The sequence below is a fragment of the Oncorhynchus tshawytscha genome, linkage group LG02 (assembly GCF_018296145.1).
Source record: "Oncorhynchus tshawytscha isolate Ot180627B linkage group LG02, Otsh_v2.0, whole genome shotgun sequence".
NCBI lineage: Eukaryota > Metazoa > Chordata > Actinopteri > Salmoniformes > Salmonidae > Oncorhynchus > Oncorhynchus tshawytscha.
Window position 1 is genome coordinate 12,662,644 of NC_056430.1, and position 14,671 is coordinate 12,677,314.

The 14,671-nt window shown below is 43.7% G+C and overlaps 1 protein-coding gene across 1 annotated transcript; it reads left to right on the forward strand.

The window, feature by feature from the left end:
- Positions 1–1,260: 1,260 nt before the first annotated feature.
- On the forward strand, positions 1,261–13,877 carry LOC112221638 (protein ILRUN). Its single transcript, XM_024383829.2, has 5 exons — positions 1,261–1,578; positions 2,264–2,418; positions 2,573–2,770; positions 4,778–5,085; positions 12,066–13,877. Exons 1-5 carry the CDS (start codon positions 1,421–1,423, stop codon positions 12,099–12,101), a joined length of 855 nt encoding a protein of 284 aa, XP_024239597.1. The 5' UTR covers positions 1,261–1,420; the 3' UTR covers positions 12,102–13,877.
- Positions 13,878–14,671: the final 794 nt, after the last annotated feature.

The window sequence follows — 14,671 nt, forward strand, 5'->3', positions numbered from 1 at the left end:
TTGGCTGCTGTTGTTAGGACAGAACGCTTGGATCAACCCTTAAAGAGATAGGTGGGGCTAAAGCTTAAGAGTGTGTGAACGATGCTGAATGTGTGTAGACAAAGAAGAGCTCTCCAGTAGGTCTACCAAAACATTCAAAGGCCATTTTCTCAAAAGTGAGGTTACCATTTGATCAACTTTCAAAGCAGAATTACTTTCTCATTGTTCCTCAACTGTAGTGTATGATATACTATTTTCTAGCTTTAAGTCTCTATTTTTATCCAATGTAAAAAACACTATTTAAAATGTTGCTACTTAAGATCGAATCGATCCGGTCAGTCACATACAAGGCATTTATGTCTGTGTTATGAATGACCAAAGGTGTCTGACTTCATAGTTAATACAGCGTCATATGATACAAGGCATTTATGTATGCGTTATAAATTACCAAAGGGGAATAACTTTAAATTAAATACAGAGTCATGCGATATGGACTAAGTAGTACAGGATACTACATAAAGTGTGAATAAATAGGTTATTAACGTTCTGCGGATTTATGAAGGTTCTCTCATGACCTGCAGGTTACTGTAGGGTGTGAGGTATTTAAATAGGTTGATGGACCTGCAAAGTTTGTGTGTGTGTCAAAACCTGAAAATGAAAGGCTGGCGAGTCATGTGTAAGGTACGTATCACCCGTAAGGTAAGTAGCTTGCATAGCTTTTTTGTATCTGTGGGATACAAAAAAGCAGGTTAACCAAGTTACTGAAATCCAAATATATAGCTGTGCCATGGACCAGAGCTAACATTACTGAACAATATATATAAACGCAACATGTAAAGTGTTTCATGAGCTGAAATAAAAGATCCCAGAGGAGGAGTATTTCTGTCTGAAATAAATCAATTTTGTGGTGAAAAACTGACTGGGTTTGGCTCCCAAGTGGTTGGGGCTAAGCCCTCCCATGGCTGTGCCACTGCCCAGTCATGTGAAATCCATAAATTATGGCCTAATGAATTTATTTAAATTGACTGATTTCATTCTATGAACTGTAACTCAGTCAAATCTTTGAAATTGTTGCATGTTGCGTTTATATTTGGTTTAGTATAGTAACTACAAAAATATGGATGAATAGCATTAATTGAATGACCTAATCTGTTTTATCATTAACGAAAGAAAAGCCAATGAAAATAATAATTCGAATAGCAACAGATGACGTAAACAAAAGTCCACACATAGAGATCCTATTAAATTAATTATTTTAATTTCTAGTTCTAGTCCATACACCGTGACGAAAGGTGACGTTCGATTGCACCGACGTCCAACGTTGTCCCTCCCGCAGCCATGCGTATTACGCTTGTTGTTGTTGAACTGGTTGTTATGACTGGACAAGGCCTCGGACTAAATTAGGAGAGAACCCCTCGTCGCTGCCACGGGAGACCTGCCAATGGAGGGCATGGACATAGACCTGGACCCGGAGTTCGTTCAGAAATTCAACTGCATGGGCACCACTGACAAGGACGTCCTCATCTCAGAGTTCCAAAGACTGCTGGGGTTCCAGGTCAACCCGGCAGGATGCGCTTTCTTCCTTGACATGAGCAACTGGTGAGTTCGGGGATGTGGGGCCTTGCTTGTGTAGTAGCTAGCTAGGTACATTTTAAGTAGTCCCCGAGGCTCTCTTTTTCTCTTGCATGTATAGCTTCTTGTGTCGATATTTTGCACGGACTGTCATTACTGCTAGTACATAGCTATGTGAAACTGTAGCTAACGCCACATAGTTAGTCACTGGTCATCTGTTACAAATTAAGTCTAGCTACCTTTTGCTAAAAACAAAAGGACGTATTGCAACATAAATATTCACCATATCTAACCTGACCAGATTTGTTAATTGTGTAACGTTAGCTAGCTAACATTAGTTGTAAGCGTTTGAACTAGTTGTGGTCTAGATATACCGCTAATGTTAAAGCTTGCGCCAAGAGGCTCTAGGCGTACATTTAAATCACCTAACAAGTGTTTGTGATATGATGACGTAATTTAATCGGTAGTGAGCTAATCTAGGCTAGTGATCAAGACTATCACTGAACAAATAAAACAATCCTGATAAATGACCTCGACTCATTCTTGCAAGGGAAAATCATTATCAGCAAGATATACTTTTACATTTTTTTCCCTTCTTTTAAATGTTCTTGTTGTGAAGTAGTTTCAGGAACTGGATCAGGTTTGAAAACTTGCTAATTAAACATGGCATTGACTCACCCACTCTTCTAAATGCCTTTTGCCATTAAAATAGGAATCTACAGGCAGCCATCGGTGCCTATTATGATGTTGAGAGTCCCAGCATCAACACACCATCCATGTCCTTTGTGGAGGATGTGACGATTGGTGAGGGAGAGTCTGTTCCCCCCGACACACCGTTCACAAAGACCTGGAGGATACAGAACACAGGTGGGGTTACCTTTCAGACATCTACATCATATCGCCATACCTATGATTCATCAATGTAATGTCACACAAGAAGAAAAACCTTCACTGCAATGTAAGACCCGGAAACCACTGGCCTGTAAACGTGTGTAATCTCTTTTGTCTGTCTCTTTCACAGGTGCAGATTCCTGGCCACCTGGGGTATGTCTGAAGTACATTGGAGGGGACCAGTTTGGCCACGTCAACATTGTGATGGTGCGCTGTCTGGAACCCCAGGAGATCTCAGACGTCAGTGTGCAGATGCGTAGCCCTGCAGCGCCCGGCATGTACCAGGGCCAATGGAGGATGTGCACACCCACAGGGCTGTTTTATGGAGGTAGGTCCAAACGTTGTAGACACACTGTTTTGTGGACAACATGTTTTATAAGTGTGTAATTATCCACACATGTTAACCTTTGCATGTTTGTGGCAGGTTAGCGTTTATCGACATGGATCTTGTTCTGGAGGCAGCTCTGCTGAGTGGTCAGTAGCTGGCACTGCCACAAGGTCATACAATCTGATTTTATCCCTAACCTTAACCACACTGCTAACCATAATGCCTAACCTTTTGATTAAGACCAAAAAGCTAATGTTTGTTTTCATGAATTTTTACAATATAGCCAATTTTGACTTTGCTGCTGGCCCATCTAGCAGAAACCACTCAGTTCTGCCTAAAGGGCAAGACTCGTGACATTAAACGTCAACCTGCATGTTTGTGTGCTGACTACAGGTCTTCACGGTTTCAACAGACCTGAAATTCTGAGATCCGACACGGGACCGTAGCAGGTCTGGGTACTAAATTCTGACTTTTGTCTCAGATATTGGTCAGGTCTGATATAATTGCCACGTGTCTCGGGTATGTGCAATTAAAATGCATTTACTGACTGGACCCAATTGGACCTGTCCTAATTTTGTGAGAGAGAAGAGAGAGAAGAGAGAAGAGAGAGAAGAGAGAGAAGAGAGAGAGAGAGAGAGAGAGAGAGAGAGAGAGAAGAAAAAAAAAAATTATAACAACCTTGGCCTAGGCTACAGTTGATTGCTAAGATTAAGTCCTTCTTCATTGACGTAAAAGGAAAGAGTAGAGTGAAAAGAAGCCTACAAGGGGAATGTCCCCGGGGACAAGTTTTAATATTGTAGTGGACAAAGATAAGAAAGCTGGCGTGGCCAAATGGACTGTGTGCATCTCGCTATTTAGGTTTGATGCATTTTGTATTTATCAATTGTTTAGTCATTATTGTTATTGTAGGCCTATTTAATCAGTTCTTTAAATAACCTATGCAAAAAGTGTTTTGTTTAATTTTGAAGATACATTTTTGTTGGCCAAATTAAATTCTAACCGTCTTCAATTTTGTCCTCCCTATTTAGTTCAAGGTTGAAATTAGGCATGTTGTAAAATAAATAGCATTAACGTGTTGATGTTGCTGGATTGTCCTACGGTAGGCAATCGACTTTTGTTGGTCATTAATTTCATCCGTCTATATAATAACCTGTTCGTATTTCCCCTATAAACAATGACTTGACTTACTTTTGATATTACCCTAATAAAGTTAAGCAACTTTTGTGAAGGTTTGGTGGCGTATGGCTATTATTAGGCTTACTGCAGGCATATGAAGGCAGTGCGCTCCGGCACTCCAACTGACTTCGACAGTTGAATTTGAGGTGAGGAAGAAGGTTTTAGGCCAACCAGACTTACTCCTTTAATCGAACAATAAAATTCTTAAATGTCTCCTTTTTAATATAAAAATGTAATTAATATCATACAATATAATTTAGGCCTATATGCATGCAATGCCCTGATGCATTTATCGCTCAAATCGCCGACAGCTGAACTGTGACATAGACAAATATTTTTTTTATGAAAGTAAAAACTAATAAAGCAATGAATAGATTCTAATGTTTTGAATATGCTGCACATCGAAACAACAACAAAACTGGCAGCGCCCAGTTGGAGGTTTCTTTCTCTCCTTCTACTCTCGGATCTGAACCAGCACGGGTCTGTTTTCCACTGTCCTTTTCGGGAACGGGTCTGACTGTCCTCTGGTCTATTCGGAACGTGTCTCAGTGAGGAAAAAAATAATCTATATATATATTGGGTCGGGTGGGAAAGCCACGGATCCATTTCGGACCCATGAAACGTTTTTAGTGTGAAGTACTTTTTCAAAACATTGAGTAGTCAATCAATGTCTTGAAATTGGTCACTTGACCAAAATGTAAAGTAAACTTTTTTCTAATTGACTACTGAGCATTTTGGATTTTTTATCCTATCACTACCACCAGTGCTGTCTCCTGGACAGAACAAGTCACCCTTAATGCCTGGTGTGTGTCACTCTCTCTGTCCACACAGACGTCATCTGGGTGATCCTCAGCGTGGAGGTGGGTGGCCTTTTGGGCGTGACACAGCAGCTTTCCTGCTTTGAGACGGAGTTCAACACCCAGCCGCACCGCAACGTAGAGGGAGACTTTAACCCTTTTGCCTCGCCACAGAAGAGCAAACACGACGCCGGAGACGACAACAACTTCAAAGAGCCTGGAGGAGCCTGGGAGGGCAGGCAGGACGCCATCCAGCAAGATGAAAACGGACTGTCTCACAATGCTGTAAATAGAGCATCGAATGGGCTACAAAACAATCTGTCAGTAGTGACTTACAGTCAGGTATGTATGAATGAATGAATGAACCAAGGTTAGCTTGCCTCGAAACAAGCTGATGTCCACTCCTCACTGTTTTTTGCTTAACATTGAGGGAGCACAAGTTAAATTTCTGTGCCACATTTGGATGTGTGTAAAAAGTGCTCTATTCATGGCTGGCTTTGAAACATCCGATTCAAAATAAAAAATGTTGTTGTCACAAAAGAGTACAGTGTTCAGTTCACAACCATATACTGGTGCAATAGCCCTCAGGTTTTCCAGATGATGCCACTACTCTACCTTTCCAGTATGTGTGGAAAAATCACAATAGATCTCTGCTCTGAATTGTGGCACAGATAAATTGTTTTCCATCAGTATTGTTAATCAGTAATTAAATGTTATACATTTTTCCAGTGTTTACTGCACCCTCACCTGGCTCAAAAGTAAGCCTACCTGTCACCTTAGTGACCAGACACAACAGACAGACCTTCTTCTAAAAATTCCACCATTCTCCTATGCAAACCAATAGTAGTAGAGGAAAATGTAACATGTCAACCACCGTGCTCCATCGTACCACATTATGCAGTTGAACAGATGTAGAAAACACACGTGAGCTCTTTGGTATTCTATGCATCTGTGCAGTTCCTCTAAGGCAGGCGTTCCCAAACTTTTTCACTCAGGCCCCACCCTTCCAGCATTGGGGAATATCCCTGTGAGGTCTGGAGGGCTGCTCTTAAAATTGATTATATCTCCCCCACCATAAAAATGACTCTCCAGCGCTTTTGGAATTTTTTGTGCTCCCTGACTGTTAACGAGCTGGACAGAGTGAAGAGACTGTAAATGTAGCGCCGTTATCATTTCTACTCAGTTTCATCTATATATTTTTTTGTACTTTTACCCATTTTTCTTCCCAATTGGTAGTTAGTCTTGTCCCATCACTGCATCTCCCCTACGGACTCGGGAGAGGCAAAGGTCAAGAGTCCTCCGAAACAGGACCCTGCCAAGCCACACTGCTTCTTGACACTCTACTTGCTTAACCCGGAAGCCAGCCTCACCAATTTGTTGGAGGAAATTACCGTCCAGCTGGTGACTGAAGTCAGTTTGCAGGCTAGAGCGCGGTGTGACAAGGAAATCCCGGCCGACCAAACCCTCCCCTAACCCAGACGACGCTGGGCCAATTTTACCCCGCCCGGTCACGGGCTGCTGACACAGCCTGGGTTTTAACCTGGGTCTGAAGTGAAACCTCAAGTGCCTCAGTGCCATAGACCGCTGCGCCACTCGGGAGGCCTAGTTTTAGTAATTTCAGTGTTGATTGTGTGCTATTTTGTTTGCTCAAACCACCGGATTGAATGGGTTCATGGGCCGTATGTTTGACACCTCTGCTCTAAAGGTCAACTCTACGGGTTTCCCAGACCCATATTAAGCCTAATCCTGGACTAAAAAGCATTCTCAACTGATATTCGCCATTGAAAGCACCGACCCCTGTAGTCCTAATCTGTTTCTGGGAAACTGGTCCTACGTGTCAGTTGGTGGTTTTCACTGAGCAATAACATCCTCCATCTGCCCAGTTTATTCCCCTTTTATTAATTTACCTGTTTATGCGATAATAACCCTTTGTCAGTTCACAACCATATACTGGTGCAATAGCCCTCAGAGCTGTGTGTGCCTGCTCTAAATCACCTCCTACTTCTGTCAGAGCAATCCATTTTATTCCAGCATTGTTAACTTACTGCCACTCTTGGCTGGGTAAACTAGTCTGTTCAGAAACACTTACTTCTGTTGCTCATTCACAGATTTTATTGAGCCAGTAATAGACTGAGGTACTTCCTTACATACGGCTGAGCTTATCTTTCTGAAAAATACAGCTGTGCTGTATGTAGGGGCCCAGCATCGTCCGGGTTAGGGGAGGGTTTGGCTGGCTGGATTGTCCTTGTCCCATCTCGCTTTAGCGACTCCTTGTGGCGGGCCGGGTGCATGCAAGCTGACCTCGGTCGCCAGCTGTACATTGTTTCCTCTGACAAATTGGTGCGGCTGGCTTCAGGGTTAAGCGGGCAGTGTGTCAAGAAGAAGTGTGGCTTGGCGGGGTCGTGTTTCGGGGGGCGCATGGCTCTCGACCTTTGCCTCTGCCGAGTCCGTACAGGTGTTGCAGCGATGGGACAAGACTGTAACTACAAGTTGGATATCACGAAATTGGGGAGAAAAGGGATGATCAATGGAAACAGGATGTACCTGAGCTCAATTTCAAGTCTCATAGCAAAGGGTCTGAATACTTATGTAAATAAGTATTTTTTATAAAGTTGCAAAAATATCTTAACCCGTTTTCGCTTCGTCATTATTGTGTGTAGATTGAGGACAATTTTTAGAATCCATTTTAGAATAGGGCTGTAACGTAACAAAATGGGGGGAAAGTGAAGGACTCTGAATACTTTCCGAATGCACTGTATATAGTCTAGTGAGTTTGCGTAGGGTCAGTGAAGATATTTTGGGCACCCTTAATGGACTATTTAGCTGTCTTATGGCTTGGGGGTAGAAGCGGGCTCGGTAGCAGAGTGAGCAGCCTTGCTTGGGTGGGCGGAGTCTTTTGGCATTTTTTCATGCCTTCCTCTGACACTGCCTGATATAGAGGTCCTGGATGGCAGGGAGCTCGGCCCCCAGTGAAGTACTGCGCTGTCCGCACCACCCTCAAGCGCTTTGCGGTCAAGGGTGGTGCATTTACCATATCAAGCTGTGATGCAGCCAGTCAAGGTGCTCTCGATGGTGTAGCTGTCAAACTTTTGGAGGATCCGAGGGCCCATACCAAATATTTTCTGCATCCTGAGGGGGAATAGGTGCTACCGTGCCCTCTTCACAACTGTGCAGGTGTGTGTGGACCATGTTAGGTCCTTAGTGATGTGGACACCAAGGAACTTGAAGCTCCTGACCTGCTCCACAACAGCCCTGTGGATGTGGAATGGGGACGTGCTCTCCCGTCTTTTAACTATAGTCCACAAAGCTCCTTGGTCTTACTGGCGTTGAGGGAGAGGTTGTTGTCCTTGCACCACACTGCTAAGTCGCTGATCTCCTTCCTGTAGGCTGACTCATCTCCATCAGTCACAAATCAAATCAAATCAAATTTTATTTGTCACATACACATGGTTAGCAGATGTTAATGCGAGTGTAGCGAAATGCTTGTGCTTCTAGTTCCGACAATGCAGTAATAACGAGCAAGTAATCTAACTAACAATTCCAAAAAAACTACTGTCTTATACACAGTGTAAGGGGATAAAGAATATGTACATAAGGATATATGAATGAGTGATGGTACAGAGCAGCATAGGCAAGATACAGTAGATGATATCGAGTACAGTATATACATATGAGATAAGTATGTAAACCAAGTGGCATAGTTAAAGTGGCTAGTGATACATGTATTACATAAGGATGCAGTCGATGATATAGAGTACAGTATCAACGTATGCATATGAGATGAACAATGTAGGGTAAGTAACATTATATAAGGTAGCATTGTTTAAAGTGGCTAGTGATATATTTACATCATTTCCCATAAATTCCCATGATTAAAGTGGCTGGAGTAGAGTCAGTGTCATTGACAGTGTGTTGGCAGTAGCCACTCAATGTTAGTGGTGGCTGTTTAACAGTCTGATGGCCTTGAGATAGAAGCTGTTTTTCAGTCTCTCGGTCCCAGCTTTGATGCACCTGTACTGACCTCGCCTTCTGGATGACAGCGGGGTGAACAGGCAGTGGCTCGGGTGGTTGATGTCCTTGATGATCTTTATGGCCTTCCTGTAGCATCGGGTGGTGTAGGTGTCCTGGAGGGCAGGTAGTTTGCCCCCGGTGATGCGTTGTGCAGACCTCACTACCCTCTGGAGAGCCTTACGGTTGAGGGCGGTGCAGTTGCCATACCAGGCGGTGATACAGCCCGCCAGGATGCTCTCGATTGTGCATCTGTAAAAGTTTGTGAGTGCTTTTGGTGACAAGCCGAATTTCTTCAGCCTCCTGAGGTTGAAGAGGCGCTGCTGCGCCTTCCTCACGATGCTGTCTGTGTGAGTGGACCAATTCAGTTTGTCTGTGATGTGTATGCCGAGGAACTTAAAACTTGCTACCCTCTCCACTACTGTTCCATCGATGTGGATGGGGGGGTGTTCCCTCTGCTGTTTCCTGAAGTCCACAATCATCTCCTTAGTTTTGTTGACGTTGAGTGTGAGGTTATTTTCCTGACACCACACTCCGAGGGCCCTCACCTCCTCCCTGTAGGCCGTCTCGTCGTTGTTGGTAATCAAGCCTACCACTGTTGTGTTGTCCGCAAACTTGATGATTGAGTTGGAGGCGTGCATGGCCACGCAGTCGTGGGTGAACAGGGAGTACAGGAGGGGGCTCAGAACGCACCCTTGTGGGGCCCCAGTGTTGAGGATCAGCGGGGAGGAGATGTTGTTGCCTACCCTCACCACCTGGGGGCGGCCCGTCAGGAAGTCCAGTACCCAGTTGCACAGGGCGGGGTCGAGACCCAGGGTCTCGAGCTTGATGACGAGCTTGGAGGGTACTATGGTGTTGAATGCCGAGCTGTAGTCGATGAACAGCATTCTCACATAGGTATTCCTCTTGTCCAGATGGGTTAGGGCAGTGTGCAGTGTGGTTGAGATTGCATCGTCTGTGGACCTATTTGGGTGGTAAGCAAATTGGAGTGGGTCAAGGGTGTCAGGTAGGGTGGAGGTGATATGGTCCTTGACTAGTCTCTCAAAGCACTTCATGATGACGGATGTGAGTGCTACGGGGCGGTAGTCGTTTAGCTCAGTTACCTTAGCTTTCTTGGGAACAGGAACAATGGTGGCCCTCTTGAAGCATGTGGGAACAGCAGACTGGTATAGGGATTGGTTGAATATGTCCGTAAACACACCGGCCAGCTGGTCTGCGCATGCTCTGAGGGCGCGGCTGGGGATGCCGTCTGGGCCTGCAGCCTTGCGAGGGTTAACACGTTTAAATGTCTTACTCACTTCGGCTGCAGTGAAGGAGAGACCGCATGATTCCGTTGCAGGCCGTGTCAGTGGCACTGTATTGTCCTCAAAGCGGGCAAAAAGTTATTTAGTCTGCCTGGGAGCAAGACATCCTGGTCCGTGACTGGGCTGGGTTTCTTCCTGTAGTCCGTGATTGACTGTAGACCCTGCCACATACCTCTTGTGTCTGAGCCGTTGAATTGAGATTCTACTTTGTCTCTGTACTGGCGCTTAGCTTGTTTGATAGCCTTGCGGAGGGAATAGCTGCACTGTTTGTATTCAGTCATGTTACCAGACACCTTGCCCTGATTAAAAGCAGTGGTTCGTGCCTTCAGTTTCACACGAATGCTGCCATCAATCCACGGTTTCTGGTTAGGGAATGTTTTAATCGTTGCTATGGGAACGACATCTTCAACGCACGTTCTAATGAACTCGCACACCGTATCAGCGTATTCGTCAATGTTGTTGTCTGACGCAATACGAAACATCTCCCAGTCCACGTGATGGAAGCAGTCTTGGAGTGTGGAGTCAGCTTGGTCGGACCAGCGTTGGACAGACCTCAGCGTGGGAGCTTCTTGTTTTAGTTTCTGTCTGTAGGCAGGGATCAACAAAATGGAGTCGTGGTCAGCTTTTCCGAAAGGGGGCGGGGCAGGGCCTTATATGCGTCGCGGAAGTTAGAGTAACAATGATCCAGGGTCTTTCCACCCCTGGTTGCGCAATCAATATGCTGATAAAATTTAGGGAGTCTTGTTTTCAGATTAGCCTTGTTAAAATCCCCAGCTACAATGAATGCAGCCTCCGGATAAATCGTTTCCAGTTTGCAGAGAGTTAAATAAAGTTCGTTCAGAGCCATCGATGTGTCTGCTTGGGGGGGGATATATACGGCTGTGATTATAATCGAAGAGAATTCTCTTGGTAGGTAATGCGGTCTACATTTGATTGTGAGGAATTCTAAATCAGGTGAACAGAAGGATTTGAGTTCCTGTATGTTTCCTTCATCACACCATGTCACGTTGGCCATAAGGCATACGCCCCCGCCCGTCTTCTTACCAGAGAGATGTTTGTTTCTGTCGGCGCGATGCGTGGAGAAACCCGCTGCTGCACCGCTTCGGATTGCGTCTCTCCGGTTAGCCATGTTTCCGTGAAGCAGAGAACGTTACAGTCTCTGATGTCCCTCTGGAATGCTACCCTTGCTCGGATTTCATCAACCTTGTTGTCAAGAGACTGGACATTGGCAAGAAGAATGCTGGGGAGTGGTGCACGATGTGCCCGTCTCCGGAGTCTGACCAGAAGACCGCTTCGTTTCCCTCTTTTTCTGAGTCGTTTTTTTTTTGGTCGCTGCATGTGATCCACTCGGTTACACTGGTTGTAAGGCAGAACACAGGATCCGCATCGCGAAAAACATATTCTTGGTCGTACTGATGGTGAGTTGACGCTGATCTTATATTCAGTAGTTCTTCTCGGGTGTATGTAAAGAAACCTAAGATGACCTGGGGTACTAGTGTAAGAAATACTGCATAGTTTCCTAGGAACGCGAAGCGAGGCGGCCATCTCTGTCGGCGCCGGAAGTACATGAAGGGTCCCTAGCTTGGTGATGAGCCTGGAGGGGACTATGGTGTTAAACGCTGACCTGAAGTCTGAGTTATTTCCCCTCTTATACAGGTGGGAGAGGGCAATGTGAAGTACAATTGAGATAACGTCATCTGTGGATCTGTTGAAGCAGTATGCGAATTGGAGTGGATCTATGGTGTCTGAGATGATGGTTTTGATGTCTGCCATGACCAGCCTTTCAAAGTACTTCATAATTACAGATGTGAATGCTACAGGGCGATCACTGAACTTCTATCATGCAAATAAAAATAAAAATATATATATTTGCCACATGCTTCGTAAACAACAAGTATAGACTAACAGTGAAATACTTCCCAACAATGCAGAGAGAAAAATAGAAAAATAACAGAAAGATTATAACTCGTAGAATACATTGTGTTGACTGTGTTCTGTCTCTCCCCTCAGGGTGTTCATGGACCCTATCCGTTAGGCCAGAGTTAGACAGATGGAGACCCAGGCCAGGTGGTGCTGAACAGACCTGGGCATGCTGATGCTGACCTGCGGCAGGGGCACTGGAGAGGGGAGGGACACATATTTCATACAGACTCTAGACAACTCTCTCCCTTGAGCCCTACCCCATTCCACCAAAACACAAGCTACAGTGAGAACAAGGAGGCACCTATCCCAGTGAACACCCTACCAGCATCATCAGCACCCTCCCAAGATCAGCATGAGTGAATGCTACATAAAGAGTGCTATAAATCCTAAATTCTACTACATACATGTTTTGTTATTATTTGTAGCTGTCAACACACCTCATTAGTGTAGGGTAGGCACTGCTGGTTGAGCTTAGCAAAAGGATGGATGTGTGTGAGCTTGAGCAAATGAAATGTGCCATCTTAAACTATTTTGCCTGTTGAGCTATTATTGTAGGATTTGAATCCTTGTCTGTGTTTTCTGAATTGTGCATGTGTGCACGTGTATAGTTTCCTTTTGGATTTTACTGAACACAGTGGTGGATACAACTTTGGTAAAGAAGTTGTGGTGACCTATGTATGTAGGCCAGGTAGGTTATGTAGGTTATGTATCTAAATAGATTAAACAAAATAATACTAATAAAAAAATTATAATTCTCCACAGGTGTTTCAGAAATTAGGATACAGGCCTGTGAATGAGTTGCCCCTTAAACAAGCCTTTGTTGTACTGTACTTACGACACATATGGATCATTCAGTGGTAAAGCTTGTTCTTTAGAGCCAGCAGATGGTGCTATTAACTAAACAATCAAACCAAATGGTCTCTGACACATCACTACAGACATTGAAAAGTAGACTTCCCTTTCCCATCATAGGGAGAGGTATTTAAATTCTGGGTTTGTGACTGCTCAAGCCATTGACAATATCAGCACCGTTTGTTTTGTTTCTGCAGTTTGCACGATGTCACTTCAGATGTTTACAAGTGGTGATTTGATTTAGTTTCTGTATGCTGTCTGGATCTAGATATTATTGTCTGTTGTAATAGTATATATTCTCCGTGTTTTAGTTTTCTTCCACACTTAACAATGTTGAGTCCCGTTTTGATTGTCAAATTAAGTAGAGTGGGTACATACGCTCAAAAGGACAGGTTCAACCCTGGAATTCATTCATTCCTCTGCGTCAAAGTGGAATGCTCCATTATGACATGTAGTCATATTAATTATTGTTTACAATTACATGGTATCAACCAAGTTAACATCATGTTATGCAATTTTTTTCCCCATCTGGAATGTTATTTTAATTTATTTTATTTACCTTCACGTTCTTCAAGCAAATCAAGATTTCTCTGCTTCCAATGTTTCACAATTTCCACAAGGTTATGAGTAAATGAAAAACAAGGAAATTGATGACAATTGTTATTCATAGACTAAAGATCTTGTAGATGCTCATACAAGAGTCTTATCTTATGGTTTCTTCTGATGAAAAGTCCCTGTTTTCTTGTGGCTGTTGTGCTTTCACACCAGCCTTTCATATTTATGTATTTGTCAAGGGCATTATGTTAGTCCTCTGTGTTCACTGTTCTGCATTTTACTCTGAAACCAGAGAGTGTTTAATTCTTAGCTTTATTCCGTTTTTTTATTTTGGTGGGAGGGTGCAGTTTTAATCAAGATGGCATGGAGAGTGGTGCATTTGCATAGTCTTATGATAGAACATTCATGAGAAGAGAAAATGTCAAATTAAAGCCTTTTTCCTATATGTATAAATGAACATTTGTACGATTAAATTAACACTGAAACAGAAAATGTGGCACCAGGTTTATTTTTTGACTCAGTTTTGACTTATGTAACACACTGTTTGAAACATCGGTTAGCAGGTGACGGTAATGATTCCTTGGAATCGGCCCCGTTTGGCAGGGAGACAACAGCACAGTTATATGTTCTCTTTTGCCAGGATTTTATTTTTATTTTTTACTAGTTAAGAACAAATTCTTATTTTCAATGATGGCCTAGGAACAGTGGGTTAACTGCCTTGTTCAGGGGCAGAACGACAGATTTTTTAATTTGTCAGCTCAGGGATATTGATCTTGCAACCTTTCGGTTACTAGTCCAACACTCTAACCACTAGGATGAGGCTGCAGTTCCCAAATGACAGAACAATGAGGTATTGGGTCCCTGAGGAAAACATTACTGTGGCAATACAAACAACTGCAAGTCTATTGGTGAGAAGTAAGCAGTAGTGGTGACAGAGGGCTTGCTTCCCATATTTATGGTGTGGCCGTTGGTTTATGGGACAGGTATGATGTTTCCTCACAGTGGGCTCTTCTATCCAGGGTTCAGTGTAGGCCATCTCACTTCTTCATCTTACTGTACACTGACTTAAGTGGTGTTATCACAATGACTAAAGTTCAGACATGCTCAAAAGCAATAAAAAAATGGAATGGAAAAAGTCCCACAGCATCCCCCAAATGAACACGTTTACCTTTCGTGAACCTTCACTTGCACTTTTGTACTACTCGCACTGACTTTGCTGATAGCTGCACCTCAAATCACATTGTATGTCATGAAGAGCGGAAAATAAACGATATACAGTGCATACA

Excerpts from the sequence above, each read along its gene's own strand:
- LOC112221638 (XM_024383829.2), top strand. The coding sequence starts at position 1,421 with ATGGAGGGCATGGACATAGACCTGGACCCGGAGTTCGTTCAGAAATTC. Across the intron at positions 1,579-2,263 it reads TTCCTTGACATGAGCAACTG|GAATCTACAGGCAGCCATCG; the intron begins GTGAGTTCGGGG and ends CCATTAAAATAG. Across the intron at positions 5,086-12,065 it reads CAGTAGTGACTTACAGTCAG|GGTGTTCATGGACCCTATCC; the intron begins GTATGTATGAAT and ends CTCTCCCCTCAG.